This window comes from Ranitomeya imitator, chromosome 4, assembly GCF_032444005.1.
Source record: "Ranitomeya imitator isolate aRanImi1 chromosome 4, aRanImi1.pri, whole genome shotgun sequence".
Taxonomy (NCBI): domain Eukaryota; kingdom Metazoa; phylum Chordata; class Amphibia; order Anura; family Dendrobatidae; genus Ranitomeya; species Ranitomeya imitator.
The window spans coordinates 6406592-6426812 of NC_091285.1; the positions used below are offsets into that span (position 1 = coordinate 6406592).

A 20221-nucleotide genomic window follows, 5' to 3' on the forward strand; every position below is an offset into this window, starting at 1 on the left:
ACAAGAATATAACTACTATAATACTGCTCCTATGTACAAGAATATAACTACTATAACACTGCTCTCTATATACAAGAATATAACTACTATAATACTGCCCCCTATGTACAGAATATAACTACTATAATACTGCTCCTATGTACAAGAATATAACTACTATAATACTGCTCTCTATATACAAGAATATAACTACTATAATACTGCCCCCTATGTACAGAATATAACTACTATAATACTGCTCCTATGTACAAGAATATAACTACTATAATACTGCTCTCTATATACAAGAATATAACTACTATAATACTGCCCCTATGTACAAGAATATAACTACTATAATACTGCTCTCTATATACAAGAATATAACTACTATAATACTGCCCCCTATGTACAGAATATAACTACTATAATACTGCTCCTATGTACAAGAATATAACTACTATAATACTGCTCTCTATATACAAGAATATAACTACTATAATACTGCCCCCTATGTACAGAATATAACTACTATAATACTGCTCCTATGTACAAGAATATCACTACTATAATACTGCCCCCTATGTACAGAATATAACTACTATATTACTGCTCCTATGTACAAGAATATCACTACTATAATACTGCCCCTATGTACAAGAATATCACTACTATAATACTGCTCCTATGTACAAGAATATAACTACTATAATACTGCCCCTATGTACAAGAATATAACCACTATAAAACTGCCCCTATGTACAAGAATATAACTACTATAATACTGCTCCTATGTACAAGAATATAACCACTATAATACTGCCCCTATGTACAAGAATATAACCACTATAATACTGCTCCTATGTACAAGAATATAACTACTATAATACTGCTCCTATGTACAAGAATATAACTACTATAATACTGCTCCTATGTACAAGAATATCACTACTATAATACTGCTCCCTATGTACAAGAATATAACTACTATAATACTGCCCCTATGTACAAGAATATCACTACTATAATACTGCCCCTATGTACAAGAATATAACCACTATAATACTGCTCCTATGTACAAGAATATAACTACTATAATACTGCTCCTATGTACAAGAATATAACTACTATAATACTGCTCCTATGTACAAGAATATAACTACTATAATACTGCTCCCTATGTACAAGAATATAACTACTATAATACTGCCCCTATGTACAAGAATATAACCACTATAATACTGCTCCTATGTACAAGAATATAACTACTATAATACTGCTCCTATGTACAAGAATATAACTACTATAATACTGCTCCTATGTACAAGAATATAACTACTATATTACTGCTCCTATGTACAAGAATATCACTACTATAATACTGCCCCTATGTACAAGAATATCACTACTATAATACTGCTCCTATGTACAAGAATATAACTACTATAATACTGCCCCTATGTACAAGAATATAACCACTATAAAACTGCCCCTATGTACAAGAATATAACTACTATAATACTGCTCCTATGTACAAGAATATAACCACTATAATACTGCCCCTATGTACAAGAATATAACCACTATAATACTGCTCCTATGTACAAGAATATAACTACTATAATACTGCTCCTATGTACAAGAATATAACTACTATAATACTGCTCCTATGTACAAGAATATAACTACTATAATACTGCTCCATATGTACAAGAATATAACTACTATACTAGTGCTCCTATGTACAACATAACTATTATAATACTGCCCCTATGTACAGAATATAACTACTATAATACTGCTCCTATGTACAAGAATATAACTACTATAATACTGCCCCTATGTACAAGAATATAACTACTATAATACTGCCCCTATATACAAGAATATAACTATTATAATACTGCCCCTATGTACAAGAATATAACTACTATAATACTGCTCCTATGTACAACATAACTATTATAATACTGCCCCTATGTACAGAATATAACTACTATGATACTGCTCCTATGTACAAGAATATAACTACTATAATACTGCTCCTATGTACAAGAATATAACCACTATAATACTGCCCCTATGTACAAGAATATAACTATTATAATACTGCTCCTATGTACAAGAATATAACTACTATAATACTGCCCCATGTACAAGAATATAACTACTATAATACTGCTCCTATGTACAAGAATATAACTAATACTGCTCCATATGTACAAGAATATAACTACTATAATAGTGCTCCTATGTACAACATAACTATTATAATACTGCCCCTATGTACAGAATATAACTACTATAATACTGCTCCTATGTACAAGAATATAACTACTATAATACTGCCTCTATATACAAGAATATAACTACTATAATACTGCCCCCATGTACAGAATATAACTACTATAATACTGCCCCTATGTACAAGAATATAACTACTATAATACTGCCCCCATGTACAGAATATAACTACTATAATACTGCCCCTATGTACAAGAATATAACTACTATAATACTGCCCCTATATACAAGAATATAACTACTATAATACTGCCCCCATGTACAGAATATAACTACTATAATACTGCCCCTATATACAAGAATATAACTACTATAATACTGCCCCTATATACAAGAATATAACTACTATAATACTGCCCCTATGTACAAGAATATAACTACTATAATACTGCCCCTATATACAAGAATATAACTACTATAATACTGCCCCTATATACAAGAATATAACTACTATAATACTGCCCCCATGTACAGAATATAACTACTATAATACTGCCCCTATGTACAAGAATATAACTACTATAATACTGCCCCTATGTACAAGAATATAACTACTATAATACTGCCCCTATATACAAGAATATAACTACTATAATACTGCCCCTATGTACAAGAATATAACTACTATAATACTGCCCCTATGTACAAGAATATAACTACTATAATACTGCCCCTATGTACAAGAATATAACTACTATAATACTGCCCCTATGTACAAGAATATAACTACTATAATACTGCCCCTATATACAAGAATATAACTACTATAATACTGCCCCCATGTACAGAATATAACTACTATAATACTGCCCCCATGTACAGAATATAACTACTATAATACTGCCCTGATGTATAATATAAGTGCCCCGGGGGCTTTTATCACAGCGGATCTTACGTACCCGTATAAATGTCGGCCATGAGCCCAGTAATCACATGATGTGAGGTTCCCACCTCCCCGTTGGCTGATGGTCGTACTTCAGTGACATCTTCAGTTTTTCCCATTTTCTTGTGCCGTCATCTACTTCTATGGTGACATTTCCATTTCTGTGCTTAGTTGTTACTTTGTTATTTCTCACTACCTCCACATGGCCACCAGGGGGAGACCTGTGACCACTGCTCTCCGGGTCGCGGCCCCGTTATCAGTGCACTTCCGGACCCCCATATAATCACACACACCATGTGGTTTCTTACACGGATTTATTGCAGATTATTTCAGTTTCTCTCTTGGTCTCAGAATTTCTTTACAATATTTGATTATTTTAATAATCCCTGAATATAACGATTAGAACGACATCAATCCGTCACAACAATATGGAGGGAAGGAGGAAAACTCGGGGGTCCGCGATCACCACTGTGCACAACGGCCAAAACGTCACGATGACGGACTGGATAATCTACGAGTGCGGCACTGAATACCGGGGGTCCGCCACCTAATGATGATTTGCATAATCTGACAATGGGGCTCGGCCTCAGAAGCCACCGACGCGGTGCACGACCTCCGCTCTGTACTCAACCTGTAGTCCGGCACGGCTCCCAGATCAGAACATTCCGGATCACCGGACTTCCTACACTCCTGATCACGTGGATCTGGAATCTCACTGGTTATCATAACTGGATCTTTGGTAATAACAAAAAAAAATGAAAACGAGAAATGATAAACCAGCAAGATAAAGGCGGAACCAGAGCAACGGCGCCTCCGAGAGGAGAGAGAAGTCAGCGCGGGAACGGGATCCGGTGTTACATCACGTCTGATAATCCGGTCACTAAACTGTGGTTATATCACATAAGATAGCACAATATACCAGCAGAATAGTGAGTGCAGCTCTGGAGGAGACAGGATGTAAGAGCAGAATAGTGAGTGCAGCTCTGGAGGAGACAGGATGTAAGAGCAGAACAGCGAGTGCAGCTCTGGAGGAGACCGAATGTAAGAGCAGAACAGTGAGTTCAGCTCTGGAGGAGACAGGATGTAAGAGCAGAATAGTGAGTGCAGCTCTGGAGGAGACAGGATGTACAGTAAGAGCAGAATAGTGAGTGCAGCTCTGGAGGAGACAGGATGTACAGTAAGAGCAGAACAGTGAGTGCAGCTCTGGAGGAGACCGGATGTAAGAGTAGAATAGTGAGTGCAGCTCTGGAGGAGAAGACCGGATGTAAGAGTAGAATAGTGAGTGCAGCTCTGGAGGAGACCGGATGTAAGAGCAGAATAGTCAGTGCAGCTGTGAGGAGAAGACCGGCTGTAAGAGCAGAATAGTCAGTGCAGCTGTGAGGAGAAGACCGGCTGTAAGAGCAGAATAGTGAGTGCAGCTGTGGAGGAGAAGACCGGATGTAAGAGCAGAACAGTGAGTGCAGCTGTGGAGGAGACCGGATGTAAGAGCAGAACAGTGAGTGCAGCTCTGGAGGAGACCGGATGTAAGAGCAGAATAGTCAGTGCAGCTGTGAGGAGAAGACCGGCTGTAAGAGCAGAATAGTCAGTGCAGCTGTGAGGAGAAGACCGGCTGTAAGAGCAGAATAGTGAGTGCAGCTGTGGAGGAGAAGACCGGATGTAAGAGCAGAACAGTGAGTGCAGCTGTGGAGGAGAAGACCGGCTGTAAGAGCAGAATAGTGAGTGCAGCTGTGGAGGAGAAGACCGGATGTAAGAGCAGAACAGTGAGTGCAGCTGTGGAGGAGAAGACCGGATGTAAGAGCAGAATAGTGAGTGCAGCTGTGGAGGAGAAGACCGGATGTAAGAGCAGAACAGTGAGTGCAGCTGTGAGGAGAAGACTGGATGTAAGAGCAGAATAGTGAGTGCAGCTGTGGAGGAGAAGACCGGATGTAAGAGCAGAATAGTGAGTGCAGCTCTGGAGGAGACAGGATGTAAGAGCAGAATAGTGAGTGCAGCTCTGGAGGAGACAGGATGTAAGAGCAGAATAGTGAGTGCAGCTCTGGAGAAGACAGGATGTAAGAACAGAATAGTGAGTGCAGCTGTGGAGGATAAGACAGGATGTAACAGCAGAATAATGAGCGCAGCTCTGGAGGTGACTGGAGGATCCACCCTGTGCTGATCTGGAGCTGTGCTGATGTGTTGCGGACGTTTCTCACCATTATGCGGCCTTTGGACATTTCTGTGGATCTGCAGGGAGATTCACCAGTGATTTAGTGGTTAATCCGAGAGCCCCGATTGCACGTTTCCCGGACTCGGTGATGGGACTGATCGTGGCCGCGGCGCAGGTCACCGACGCTCAGCGACTCACATGTGCCGGCGAGAGGCGGAGAGAAACGACGATCTGTGACGGGGACAGCGACACATTGTAACGAGTCACAGCACAGAGTAAACCAAGGAGATCCGGGGCCCAGACCGACGGTGGATCTCCGCCTCACAGGCCGGGTTACGGCTCTCCCACCAGCACCGGCCACTCGCTCGCTGTCCGCCCGTACTGGAAGAGAAACGCCGGCGTCAGCCCAGCAGCACAGAGGATTTCAGGGGAGCAGTCAGTCTAGGGTCCCAGGCAGCACCGAGGATCTCAGGGGAGTGTGCCCACCTCGGGCTACGAGGGACCGCGCTGGAGAGACCCTCACCTGGATGTTCGTCAGCTCCTTCAGGAACCGGGCCGCCAGCTTGTTCTCATTGGTGGGGATGTCCAGGTTCTAGAAAGCACAGAAGACGCACAGATCAACACCGCAGCCCACCACCAAAAACACAGCGCGCCCCTCCACCACCATGCCGCCAGGCCGGGGCCCCCACCCACAGTCAGCAGCTCTCACCTCGTCCTTGTACAGGATCCTCCCCACCGGACACACCACGCACGCCGTCCCCGCACCGAACATCTCCTGGACTCGATCCTCCTTCACCGCCTTCATCAGAGCCGCCATCGTTAGATATCGCTCTGACACCTTAAACTCCCCCTGCGGCAGAGAACGTCCTCATCAGCGGCAGAACCTACTGTACGACAAGCGGCTGACACCAGAGAACAACAGCGACCCCTACCCACTGCAGCGCCAGGTCCAGGATGCTGCGCCTGGTGACCCCCGGGAGGATGATGCCGTCCAGCGGAGGAGTCGCCAACTCCAGCTCTATAAAATAAGAAGAAGTCATCGCAAAATGCCGGTAGAAGGGGGAACACTTAGAGCGCGAGGGAGTGGGGGGGGACAGAAGAGCAGCTTTTGGGGGGGACAGAGCAAGCGAGAGGCAGTAAAGCAGCTGTGTGGGGGGGGGGGGGGGGAGACAGCGAGCGAGAGGCAGAAGAGCAGCTGTGTGGGGGGGACAGACAGCGAGCGAGAGGCAGAAGAGCAGCTATGTGGGGGAGACAGCGAGCGAGAGGCAGAAGAGCAGCTGTGTGGGGGGGACAGTGAGCGAGAGGCAGAAGAGCAGCTGTGTGGGTGGGGACAGAGCGAGCGAGAGGCAGAAGAGCAGCTGTGTGGGGGAGACAGCGAGCGAGAGGCAGAAGAGCAGCTGTGTGGGGGGGGGGGGGACAGCGAGCGAGAGGCAGAAGAGCAGCTGTGCGGGGAGGGTGACAGCGAGCGAGAGGCAGAAGAGCAGCAGTGTGGGGGGGGACAGCGAGCGAGAGGCAGAAGAGCAGCTGTGTGGGGGGCGACAGACAGCGAGCGAAAGGCAGAAGAGCAGCTGTGTGGGGGGGACAGAGCGAGCGAGAGGCAGAAGAGCAGCTGTGTGGGGGGGGGACAGAGCAAGCGAGAGGCAGAAGAGCAGCTGTGTGGGGGAGACAGCGAGCGAGAGGCAGAAGAGCAGCTGTGTGGGGAGGGGGACAGCGAGCGAGAGGCAGAAGAGTAGCTGTGTGGGGGGGACAGAGCGAGCGAGAGGCAGAAGAGCAGCTGTGTGGGGGGGGACAGAGCAAGCGAGAGGCAGAAGAGCAGCTGTGTGGGGGAGACAGCGAGCGAGAGGCAGAAGAGCAGCTGTGTGGGGGGGGGGACAGAGCAAGCGAGAGGCAGAAGAGCAGCTGTGTGGGGGAGACAGCGAGCGAGAGGCAGAAGAATAGCAGTGTGGGGAGGGGGACAGCGAGCGAGCGGCAGAAGAGCAGCGGGGGCTGGGGAGCATCTGTGGGAGCTGTAAGAAGTCGGGTAGGTTGACGCCTCCTGCAGGACATAAGTGTTAGCGCCCCTGCCTCTTGTACTCCGCCTGTGATGAGGTCTCCTATAATCCCACCCGCCCGCAGAGCATTAACCCTCGAGCCACTGGGGCAGATGCGGAGGCTCCGGTTCGGTGGGAATATTAATCATGTTTTCCGAGATCTCAGACACAAATTGGATTTGAGAAGTAATTTGTGTTGTGCAGTCAGCGACCATCTGCCGCCATCAGACAGCGCCCGGCCGGGGACAGATCCGTGCGCACAGCCGGCGATAACAGCAGGAGCCTTCTATCTATGGAATGGGATTTCTCACAGAAGGCAGTTTGCACAGTGGCCACTAGATGTCACCACAACCACCAACATCTCAGGCATCGCTTTACGACCTGCTGTAAATGCACTGGATTTCGGTGACACAATCCCGTTATCATTGGGGTATATTTTTTTTCTCTTACCGCCGTTTTCATTTGTCCAGAACAGGAAGAGATTCATTGTGCCGACTTCGGTGATCTGCTCGTCCTCGCCGTACAGCCAGAGGACCTGCTGACAGCCGCAGCCCTGAGCCTCGTACTGAGCGAAGAGAGAGTTTCCGTAATTCCTAAACACAAGACATGAGCTGCTTCTGAGGGTCTCGGGGGAGCACGACGCCCATTAATGCAACCCTTTTAATATATTGGTTGCTATCCCTCTCCCTGCCACCGGGGGTGCTGTGGAATAACGAGGCGGTCACACAATGCTCACAACTACTTGCCGTACCCTCCAATCTTGCTGTCGCCGGTTCCACCTTTCCAGGCCCGGACATATTTGGGGTCGGCCCATAGTGAGATTGGGGTGAAGGCTCCGCTGGAGAAGTACGGCCCCACCGGGCTGAGGATCACGTAGATCATGGCCTTGGACGGTCTCTTCACCCCCAGAGACGGCTGTGGACACAGAGACGACGTAAAGACGAGACCCCCGACCACAACCTCCAGCCCCCTCCTCGTACACGGCCGCTCACCTCGGTGCCCATGAAGACGGGCCGGACGTACAGGCTGGCGGCGGAAGATTCCGGAACCCAGGCCCGGTCCACATGGATCAGCTGGCGGATACAGTCCAGGAGCTCCCGCTTATCAAAGGCCTGCAACACATGGCGGGAGCGAGTCACCCCCTAATCAGAGGCTTACGGGGGTCTCGGGATGTCACCCCCTCATCAGAGCCTTACGGGGGTCTCAGGATGTCACCCCCTCATCAGAGCCTTACGGGGGTCTCAGGATGTCACCCCCTCATCAGAGCCTTACGGGGGTCTCGGGATGTCACCCCCTAATCAGAGCCTTACGGGGGTCTCGGGATGTCACCCCCCTTATCAAAGCCTTACGGGGGTCTCGGGATGTCACCCCCCTTATCAAAGCCTTACGGGGGTCTCGGGATGTCATCCCCCTAATCAGAGCCTTACAGGGGTCTCGGGATGTCCGGCGCTCTCACTTACCGGCAGGGTGAGTCTCTTGGCGGACCGGAGCATCCTCTCCATGTTCAGCTGGGGACGGAATAAACGAATCTTCCCGTCTTCTCCGCGATACGCCTTCATCCCCTCAAAGAGCTGCACAGAGAACTCATAGTCATCATCATCATCACCACCACAACTCCCAGCAGACACGAGCCCCACCGAAGCCGACAACCCGCCCGTACGACGGTCGTCAGCCCCCGCACCCGACGCGGATCATCAGGCCCTCCCCGCACCCGACAGCGATCGTCTGGCATTCCCGGCTCCCGACACCAGGGCCCCCACCCGACGCCGGTCGTCAGCCCCCAGCACCCGGTCATCAGGCTTCCTCCCCGCATCGGTCGTCAGGCCCTCCCCGCACCCGACAACGGTTGTCAGGCCCTCCCCGCACCCGACGCGGATCGGCAGGCCCCACACCCCCACCCTGATAGTCAGGCCCACCCCGCACCCCGTCGTCAGGCCCACCCCGCACCCTAGCAGGGACGCTGCTCACCTCTATGGCATAGTTGAAAACACTGCAGGCCGGGTGCAGGCTCAGGTTCTGCAGAGGTTTGATGGCCGGACGCTGCCAGCCCTTCTCCGCAGACCACTCCACCACCAGCATGTGGTCGGTGAACTCCGTGCCGAACACCAGCGTGGCCGGGTCCGGCTTCTGCTTCGGGGAGTCCGTGAGCTCGACTGTTATGTCCGATGCCTGAAAGAAGAAGACAAGAGGTAAAAATCCTCCATAGGACGCCGACGTATGCACTACAAGCACCAGCAAGGTCTGGACATCACTGCCACCACATTTATATGGTCCAACCGTCCTCACAAACTGCAGTATACAGCCCTAGACCACCAGGGAAGTCACCAGTGACACCTTCCTGACCCAAGACCACCAGGGACGTCCGTCGCCACTGCTACATTCCTGACCCAAGACCACCAGAGACGTCACCACTGTCACCTTCCTGACCCAAGACCACCAGGGACGTCACCACTGTCACCTTCCTGACCCAAGACCACCAGGGACGTCACCACTGTCACCTTCCTGACCCAAGACCACCAGGGACGTCCGTCGCCACTGCTACATTCCTGACCCAAGACCACCAGGGACGTCCGTCGCCACTGCTACATTCCTGACCCAAGACCACCAGGGACATCACCACGGTCACCTTTCTGACCAAAGACCACCAGGGACGTCGCCACTGTCACCTTCCTGACCCAAGACCACCAGGGACGTCACCACTGTCACCTTCCTGACCCAAGACCACCAGGGACGTCACCACTACTACATTCCTGACCAAAGACCACCAGGGACGTCACCACTGCTACATTAATGACCAAAGACCACCAGGGACGTCACAATGGTCACCTTTCTGAGCTAAAACCACCTGTGATGACACCATTAATATCATAGTGACTCTCAGACCAATAGGAATCTTTCAACTCTTCAAGACCCTCGACCACCAGAGACGTCTCCATTACCCGACTTATGACCCTAGACCCCCAGGAGAGTCTGTGTTCCTTCCCTCATGATCCTAAACTACCAGGTATGTCTGTTAATTACTTCATGACCCTAGACCACCAGGGATCTCTCCATTAATGTTATTGTGACCCTAGACCACCAGGGATCTCTCCATTAATGTTATTGTGACCACAGACCGCCAGAGATCTCTCCATTATTATTATAACCCTAGACCACCAGGGATCTCTCCATTAATGTTATCGTGGCCAGAGACCCCTCTATTATTATACCCTAGACCACCAGGGATGTTGCCATTAACCTCACTGTCACTGCAGTTGACCAGCGCGGTCCCCACTGATTCTCTCAGTATAACACAGGCCGGACGACGGCGCACACACGGCTCCATATTTGCCAACAAGTGGACATTTATGAGTGTTCGTCAGGCAGGAAAAGCATGCTTGGTTCTCTGCAGCACGAGCTGTTTACACAGGATTACGTGCTGCCGAGAACCACCATCTTGAAGTCAGCTTAATAATCGTTTTGCCAGGGGAACGAGTTGTCGAGGACCTGTTGACACTCGCTTTCTAGGTGCGCCCGATAATCCTGCGCTGTAAATTCTGCTCTAGAACACAAAGGTCATTTACACAACCGTGAACGACCCTTGGCCACCAGGGATCTTATCAGTAACCTTTAAGCCAAGGATGTGAACAACGAAGGACTCAGAATAGCAGAAAGCCTAGGGGGCCCTGGTCAGAGTAGTCAGGAGCGGTTGTCAGGGGCTGCACGGATCCCCCCACCGACGCTGCACGGATCCCCCACTCCAGATGGTACCCTGGACCCCCGCAGGTGCAGACTAATGGTGGCCAGGCATCCTGACTCCTGCCTGTAGAGCCGACACCTGACCCCTGTATAAGGACCGACAAAGGGGTCTTCCCCCACTAGTAGGGAGGTCATATCGCTACGGTGCAAGGACCCCCCAGCTCAGATCTCAGAATGAAGGGTTCTGAGGGGCCCCCATAGGATCAACTGGGGCCCCTGTGCTAATGCAGTTTGTGCCCCCTCCTATCCTCTCTCAATTGCAATAATTATTAATTTATGTATTGGGGGGGGGCATCTTTATTCCCTTGCAGGGTTCAGTACAATCTCAAGAGTGAGGGGGTGATCATATCCCTGGTGGTCTACGCCAGAGAAGGGGGTAATAGTAACATCCCTGGTGGTCTAGGCCAGAGAAGGGGTAATCGTGACATCCCTGGTGGTCTAGGCCAGAGAAGGGGTACTAGTGACATCCCTGGTGGTCTAGGCCAGAGAAGGGGTAATAGTGACATCCCTGGTGGTCTAGGCATGAGAAGGGGTAATAGTGACATCCCTGGTGGTCTAGGGCAGGAAGGAGTACTAGTGACATCCCTGGTGGTCTAGGCCAGAGAAGGGGTAATAGTGACATCCCTGGTGGTCTAGGCATGAGAAGGGGTAATAGTGACATCCCTGGTGGTCTAGGGCAGGAAGGAGTACTAGTGACATCCCTGGTGGTCTAGGGCAGGAAGGGGTAATAGTGACATCCCTGGTGGTCTAGGCCAGAGAAGGGGTACTAGTGACATCCCTGGTGGTCTAGGCATGAGAAGGGGTAATAGTGACATCCCTGGTGGTCTAGGGCAGGAAGGAGTACTAGTGACATCCCTGGTGGTCTAGGGCAGGAAGGAGTACTAGTGACATCCCTGGTGGTCTAGGGCAGGAAGGGGTAATAGTGACATCCCTGGTGGTCTAGGCCAGAGAAGGGGTACTAGTGACATCCCTGGTGGTCTAGGGCAGGAAGGAGTACTAGTGACATCCCTGGTGGTCTAGGGCAGGAAGGGGTAATAGTGACATCCCTGGTGGTCTAGGCCAGAGAAGGGGTACTAGTGACATCCCTGGTGGTCTAGGCATGAGAAGGGGTAATAGTGACATCCCTGGTGGTCTAGGGCAGGAAGGAGTACTAGTGACATCCCTGGTGGTCTAGGCCAGAGAAGGGGTAATAGTGACATCCCTGGTGGTCTAGGGCAGGAAGGAGTACTAGTGACATCCCTGGTGGTCTAGGCCAGAGAAGGGGTAATAGTGACATCCCTGGTGGTCTAGGCCAGAGAAGGGGTAATAGTGACATCCCTGGTGGTCTAGGGCAGGAAGGGGTAATAGTGACATCCCTGGTGGTCTAGGGCAGGAAGGGGTAATAGTGACATCCCTGGTGGTCTAGGCATGAGAAAAGGTAATAGTAACATCCCTGGTGGTCTAGGGTAGGAAGGGGTAATAGTAACATCCCTGGTGGTCTAGGCTAGAGAAGGGCTAATAATGACATCCCTGGTGGTCTAGGGTAGGAAGGGGTAATAGTAACATCCCTAGTGGTCTAGGGCAATGATGGAGTAATAACATCATCCCTGGTGGTCTGCAGATTCACACAGTCACAATACGGCTGGCAGGTTACAGGTCCACCCCTGCACTGAGTAAAGTCTCCGTTCCTCCATCTTTGACGCCGGGGGTCCTACAGTTCCTGGCCATCATGTCTAGTAACACATTGCCCCATTGTAGGAGGAGACCCCTTTACTTATTCCTGACACATTCTGCTGTGAGAGCCGCTGTCAGTGCGGGGCGGGAGCACAGGGACACAATCTGGAGCGCCCTTTAAGTCGTCTTCTATTTAGGCCGATACATCTTTATCCAGGAGAGGAGGGAGACAACCAATATGGCCGCCATTACTTCCCCCAGCAAGCCTTCACATAGCCACGCCGTAGCCTCGCATACCCCAATGCTCATCTGCAGGACCCCCGGAGAGGCCGCCCTGACTGTAATCACCGGTGCCCTGTATAATCCGCGCTGTAACCTCCGGGATTACGGCAGTAATAGGATCACACGGCGCAGATTTAGGTGATCCCCTCTTTGTTTTCGGGTTGATCCCGGAACAACCGGCTCTTTGTAGATTCAAGCCATGAAATCAGATTTGTGTCCGGCGCAGTGCTGACGGTCGTACCGAAAAATGCCGAGGGGTGAGGGGGAACTGCCTGCAAGTGCAACCATCAATCCGTCATGAGACGAGGCGGGCCGTTGCGCCATAAAGAGGAGCCGCTGTGCCATACAGAGGAGCCACTGCGCCGTAAAGAGGAGCCGCCGTGCCATAAAGAGCCGCCGTGCCATAAAGAGGAGCCGCCGCGCCGTAAAGAGGAGCCGCCGTGCCATAAAGAGCCGCCATGCCATAAAGAGGAGCCGCCGTGCCGTAAAGAGGAGCCACACTACAAAGAGAAGCAACAGCCGCTCCATACAGGAGACGAGGTGGGCCGCCGCGCTATAAAGAGGAGCCGCCGCGGTATTGCCGCGCTATAAAGAGGAACCGTCGCACTATAAAGAGGAGCCGCTCCGCCATAAAGAGGAGCAACAGCCGCTCCACATAGATGAGGCTGCCGCGCCATAAAGAGGAGCCACGGCGCCATATAGAGCCGCTGCACCATATAAAGAGGAGCCACCGCGCCATGAAAAGAGGAGCCACCGCGCCATGAAAAGAGGAGCCACCGCGCCATGAAAAGAGGAGCCACCGCGCCATGAAAAGAGGAGCCACCGCGCCATGAAAAGAGGAGCCACCGCGCCATGAAAAGAGGAGCCACCGCGCCATGAAAAGAGGAGCCACCGCGCCATGAAAAGAGGAGCCACCGCGCCATATAAAGAGGAGCCGCTTCACCATATAAAGAGGAGCCACCTCACCATATAAAAGAGGAGCCACCGCGCCATGAAAAGAGGAGCCACCGCGCCATGAAAAGAGGAGCCACCGCGCCATGAAAAGAGGAGCCACAGCGCCATGAAAAGAGGAGCCACCGCGCCATGAAAAGAGGAGCCACCGCGCCATGAAAAGAGGAGCCACCGCGCCATGAAAAGAGGAGCCACCGCGCCATGAAAAGAGGAGCCACCGCGCCATGAAAAGAGGAGCCACCGCGCCATGAAAAGAGGAGCCACCGCTGTGCCATAGAGGAGCCGCCGCTCCATATTGAGGCGCATCCGGGACATAAAGAGGAGGCACCACACCTTAAAGAGGAGGCACCACGCCTTAAAGAGGAGGCCGCCATGTGTAATCTGAGAGGATTCTGTGGGAACCAACAGATCTGCTACAAGGGCTCTGCTGTTATATAACGGCTCCGCTGCAGTAGATCCGCTAGATTTGATCCGCTACATCATGATATGCAGGAAATGAAGATGAAGGTCAGAGTAGAAGCGGCTGATAAAGGAGGACAACAGCGGAGCCTCAGATTTATCCTCACATATATCGGCCACTCGCTTTCTGTGGCCGGAGGTCTGTAATCCCCAGCGGGAGGCAGAAGATCAGGAGCAGGATATAATAAGAGCGGCCAGAAATAACCGCCGGGAATGTGCGGAGCAGCCAGAAGTTGCCAGCGGGGTCACAGGGGTCGAGGGGATGTCACCCAGATATGGTCAGCTGCCCATGGAGAAGCCAGGTCACCCGCGCCTCCGTCCCCGACCATGATGGGTGAATGACTGCAGTCAGTCGCTCACCGCTGCAACCAGTGCATCCTCTGCACCACTGGACTGACATCTCCCATCATGGCGGTGGCCCCCGCAGGATGGAGATCTGGTGACGGGCAGAAGATAAATGACCGGGGACACCGACAACCAGAAAACTGATGAATTACAGCAGGGGCCACGCCATGGACCGAGGAAGGGGCCGGCCCACATCCAGGTCAAGGTGCCAAAAGCGAGAGACCGAGAGCAGCAGCATAAAAATCAGAAATCCCCCCTGCACCCAACAGGGACAATACAGACTCAGTCCTGATATAGGAGGTCCTGTCCTACTCCTGACAACGTGCCCGTATACGTGTGAGAAGTTGTCAGCCACCCGTTCCCCAGAACACACAACACTCACCTTAAAGGCCCCGGGCACACGCTCGTCACACCCGGGCTTCCCGTTCTCACAGCCATTTTTGCAGTTCTGTAGAGAAACAAGAGAAGAGATTGGTGAAGAGTCAGGAGACGGCAAAGCAGATGTTACACGGATACCCCCCTCCTGACGTCACACGAAGACCCCTCTGTGATGGTGTGATAAGTTATGTGGGTATCATTTTGTGTATATTTATATTTTACTGATTTTCATATTGGTTCTCTTGTTGCTCTGTATCATTCCATGTATTCCCCATATTGTCTAGAGTCTCAATTACCTTCCAAAAGGCTGATGATTGAATTAGCTCACTTACTGTCTGCAGCCTGACTGTATCTATGCCTCTTGATAACCCGCTGTATTGTCTTAATCCCCGAGGCACCTTTGTCAGGTCTGGGAGGCCTGAAAACCACAGGCCTGAAAACCACCCCAACCTGTCTGACTACCCCTGGACATAAGGAGGGGGCTGGGGAGGACTGGAGCTGGGAAGTCAGTTCCTGTGTGGTAAGGATGGTGTGAACACAGCACATCAGAGAGAAAGGGAAGCATATGGAATTTTTATCCTCTGTCTGCTGGATTATTAGACTCATCTCCTTGGACATTTTATCCTGTTACTGAACTGCATTCGTGTTCTGGACTGTTGTATCCTTAGTGTGGTGGATTGTTTATGGACCTTTTAGTTTTGCCTATAATAAAGGTCTTGGGATTGTTCACACTTTTCTTTTATAGAACAATTTCTTGCCAAGTGCCCCGCAGAGGTACGGGAATAGGTCCGGGAGCGCACGCTGTATACTGTGGATAGAGCTTCAGCCCTGGCCGATGAAGCCCTTACTATCCGACCGCAAGGGAGGAGGCTTCTGGACAATGAACCACAGCCTGCTCCCGTGCCACGTCCCCCTCCGATTATATCTGCCCCTCCACCTAGTCGCAAGCTGATGACAATCACGCCTCACAATCCTGGGCCCCAACAGTTCCGACCACGACCTGGGGATATCACAGAGAGGAGATGTTATGGGTGTGGGCAACCTGGACATTTGCAGTCTGGCTGTCCCTCAAGGATTCGGAGGGAGCCCCACGCAGCTCCACCTCGTCCATTACATCTTGTGTACTCCATCCAGCCTGAGGAAGAGCTACTACCACCCCTACCAGAGTGGACCACCGACCACAGCACATAGATACCCCTCCTGGAGTGTACGGACTCCTGCCTTTGTTCTTTAGCTACCCAGAGCAATGGCAACGCCACCTGCAGGATGTCTTAATTAATGGATACAAAGTGTCGGGATTTAGAGACACGGGGGCATTCCTGACCATCGCTGACCCCCCGTGTGGTTCGACCAGAAGCAATTTACCAAAGTCCAGGAATTTCCATTGTCCTGGCGGGGGGTGCCCACAGGTCGCCCAAGTGGGAGGATCACTGGAACAAGTGCCCCTGGGCTCCCATTTATCGGATATACAAAAGGACAATATTTTCACCGTACTAAGGCCGAGGGCTGCTGCTTTCTCCTCAAAGCCGGGGAAGACTACTCTCACCAGCCACCATGTGGAAACCCCCGGACAATGCCCCATCCAGCACGCTGCCTACCGGGTTCCAGAGGCTGTTCAAGGTTTGATAAAGAACGAACTGGAGGAGATGAAACGACTGGGAGTTCAGCCATCTCACAGTTCTTGGGCCTCTCCTGTCATCCTGGTCCCCAAGGATGGTACAACACGATTCTGCGTTGATTACAGACTATTAAATGATGCCACCAAGAGTGATGCTTACCCCATGCCCAGGATTGATGATCTATTGGATCGTCTGGCCAGTGCCCAATTTGTGACCACGTTAGACTTGAGCAAGAGGTACTGGCAGATACCCCTAATGGAGGACGCTCGGGAGCGCTCAACCTTCATTACTCCATTTGGGCTTTTTGAGTTCCTGGGAATGCCCTTTGGGATAAAAAATGCCCCCACTACTTTGAGGTGCAGTACCTCGGGCATAGAGTAGTGAGTGGGACCCTAAGGCCTGAGCCTGCCAAGGTGGAAGCCATTAGCAACTGGTGTAGACCCCAGACTAAAAAGCCGGTACTTGCATTTTTAGGAACTGCTGGTAGCTATCGAAAATTTGTTTCTAACTTCAGTACCTTGGCCAAACTCCTAACCGACCTGACCCGCAACAATATGCCTAGGAATGTGACATGGACAACTGCATGCCAGGATGCCTTTCCAGCGTTAAAGACTGCCCTCATTGCTGCTCCTGTCTTGGCTGCCCCTGATTAGAAGTGCAGGTTCCTCGTGCAGACAGATGCATGCACCTTTGGGACTGGGGCAGTACTTAGCCAAGTGAACGCCGCCGGAGAGGAACATCCTGTTGCTCTTGCCAGTCGGAAACTACTGGATCAGGAGGTTGAAAAGGAGTGCCTTGCTATCATATGGGCGCTAAAAAAATTGCAGCCATACTGCCACAGAGACTTTACAATTGTTATAGACCACAACCCTCTCACATGGCTGAACCGTGTATCAGGGGACAATGGAAGACTGCTGCAGTGAAGCTTGTCCTTACAACCCTACAGCTTCTCCATCCAATACAAGCGGGGAAGCCAACACCAGAACGCCGATGGACTGTCTCGACAAGAAGAACCATAGGCTCCCCAGGCCGACCTACTCCTGCACTGTACAAGGAACTATAAACGATTGAACAATGTGGACTAAAGTGGGCTGGCCAGAGGTCTGTGTAGACCTCATAGCGTGCTCACTTATTATGAGGGGGGAGAGGTTCTGACGGTGGGATATGTTATGTGGTATCATTTTATGTATATTTATATTTTACTGATTTTCATAGTGTTCTCTTGTTGCCCTGTATCATTCCGTGTATTCCCCATATTGTCTAGTGTCTCAATTACCTTCCAAAAGGCTGATAATTGAATTAGCTCACTTACTGTCTGCAGCCTGACTGTATCTATGCCTCTTGATGACCCCCTGTAGTGCCTTAATCCCCTAGGAACCTGTGTCAGGTCTGGGAGGCCTGAAAACCACCCCAACCTGTCTGACTACCCCTGGACATAAGGAGGGGGATGGGGAGGACTGGAGCTGGGAAGTCAGTTCCTGTGTCGAGAGGATGGTGTGAACACAACACTCAGAGAGAAAGGGAAGCATATGGATTTTTTATCCTCTTTCTGCTGGATTATTGGACTCATCTCTTTGGACATTTTATCCTGTTACTGAACTGCATTCATGTTCTGGACGATTGTATCCTCAGTGTGGTGGATTGTTTATGGACCTTTTAGTTTTGCCTATAATAAAGGTCTTGGGATTGTTCACACTTCCCTCGCTCTGTTGTGTGGTATTGGAGAAGGACCCCGTGACATCCCCCTCCTGACACCACACGGAGCCCCCCCTGACATCTGCACCCACTGATCATTGGCTGAGCGCACGTGTGATGCCTCCCAAGATATGCAGACACAGCTGCTGCACAACCTCTTTTCTACAGGTTCATGTCTGCCTCAATAACTGACAAAGCTACCCATTGCTAAAGAGGTTCTGCAGCAGCTGCGGTGCATTACGAGGTTCAGCAGCAGCTGCGGTCGCCCTCTCGCAGTATGTGGTTACTTCCTATAATCATTAACTCGGAGCTCCGGCCCCCACAGTGGCGCAGGCTCCGTCACACGCCATTACCTGCGATGGCGCACATGGTAACATGAGCGCAGAGTCAGAACTTTCCGGTCAACGCACAGGCGGATCATGGCAGCACGAGCCGCAGACATCTGTACAGACCGCGCCATCAACCTGCGCACAGAGGACACTACGGACATCAGGGGCAGTGTCAGTCCGGACATCATTGGTTGCCAAGGAGTAAGAGCCCGGACATCATTGGTTGCCAAGGAGTAACAGCCCGGACATCAATGGTTGCTAAGGAGTAAGACCTACCCTCAATGGTTGCTAAGGAGTAAGAGCCCAGCCCTCATTGTCACTAAGGAGTAGGAGCCCAGCCCTCATTGGTCACTAAGGAGTAGGAGCCCAACCCTCATTGGTTATTAAGGAGTAAGAGCGACCCTAAATGGTTGCTAAGGAGTAAGAGCCCGGTCACCATTGGTTGCTAAGGTGTAAGAGCCCGGACATCATTGGTTACTAAGGAGTAAGGGCCTGGCTCTCATTGGTTAGTAAGGAGTAAGAACCTGGCTCTCATTGGTTACTAAGCAGTAAGAGGAAGGCCCTCATTTGCTGCTAGAAAGATCCCAACCTTCGTTGGTTGATAAGGAATAAGTGCTGGGACCTCATTGGTCGCTAGGTAGTAAGAGCCTGGCCCTCATTGGTAGTGGAGGAATAAGAGCCTGGCCCTCATTGGTAGCGGAGGAATAAGAGCCTGGCCCTCATTGGTAGCGGAGGAATAAGAGCAGGGCCCCCATTGGATGAAATAACACAAAAGCCCGGCCGGCCCTCATTGGTGTCTAGGTAGAAAGAGCCCGGCCCTCATTGGTTGATAAGGAGTCGCTCCCCGGCTGTTGTGCGGCCCCGTACCGCTCATCCCCGGCATGTGGCCGCGCGTCCCGCCATCACCTGGCAGCGAGTGATGCTGTGACCGCGGGCCAATAACGGCCGTCACCGGAGTCCGCGCGTCACGTGACTGGTGATAACGGAGCAGGGGAGCCCGGTGTACCTGGTGTCCGGCCGCAGCGCCCTCCGCACTCACCGACTCCATCATCCACCTCCTGCGCCAGAGAAGCCCCCGACACGTGACCGCCCCCTCCTCCACCACCGCGGCCGCATATAGCGCGTGTGACGTCACCGCCGACATATATAGCCTGTGGACGGCGCCGCGTGACTGCGGCCGGAGCTGTGACGTCACGCCGCTCGGTGACATCTGACGTCACCACAGTTCAGCCTGCCTCACCTTCACATGACGTCACATTGTTACCTGCTCCAGAAAGTTTGTGACCCCCGGCTGTGCCCCATTAATGCGCAAATCGGGATTGTATCTCCGTGTAGAATGTTCCAGTGATCGGCAGAAGTCTGCGCCCCCCGGTGCTGGCCGAGTCCTGCGCCCCCCGAGTGCTGGCCGAGTCCTGCGCCCCCCGAGTCCT

The 20221-nt window shown here is 51.2% G+C and overlaps 1 protein-coding gene across 3 annotated transcripts in view; it reads right to left on the reverse strand.

Annotated features, from left to right (window-relative positions):
* Positions 1-3463: 3463 nt before the first annotated feature.
* BCAT1 (branched chain amino acid transaminase 1) overlaps positions 3464-20221 on the reverse strand; it is a 44138-nt gene continuing 27380 nt past the window's right edge. Inside the window, exons 1-11 of one of the 3 annotated variants that reach the window (XM_069762818.1) lie at positions 19831-19919; positions 15153-15218; positions 9311-9511; positions 8803-8913; positions 8335-8454; positions 8094-8257; positions 7793-7935; positions 6245-6330; positions 6022-6162; positions 5836-5904; positions 3464-5693 (exon numbers count right to left, since the gene is read on the reverse strand). In XM_069762818.1, the coding sequence (XP_069618919.1) occupies positions 5646-5693; positions 5836-5904; positions 6022-6162; positions 6245-6330; positions 7793-7935; positions 8094-8257; positions 8335-8454; positions 8803-8913; positions 9311-9511; positions 15153-15218; positions 19831-19842 (1161 nt within the window). In that variant the 5' untranslated portion in view covers positions 19843-19919 and the 3' untranslated portion in view covers positions 3464-5645. Of the gene's footprint in view, positions 5694-5835; positions 5905-6021; positions 6163-6244; positions 6331-7792; positions 7936-8093; positions 8258-8334; positions 8455-8802; positions 8914-9310; positions 9512-15152; positions 15219-19797; positions 19920-20221 lie in introns of those variants that run through there. The other 2 variants (XM_069762817.1, XM_069762820.1) reach the window with 2 other exon arrangements.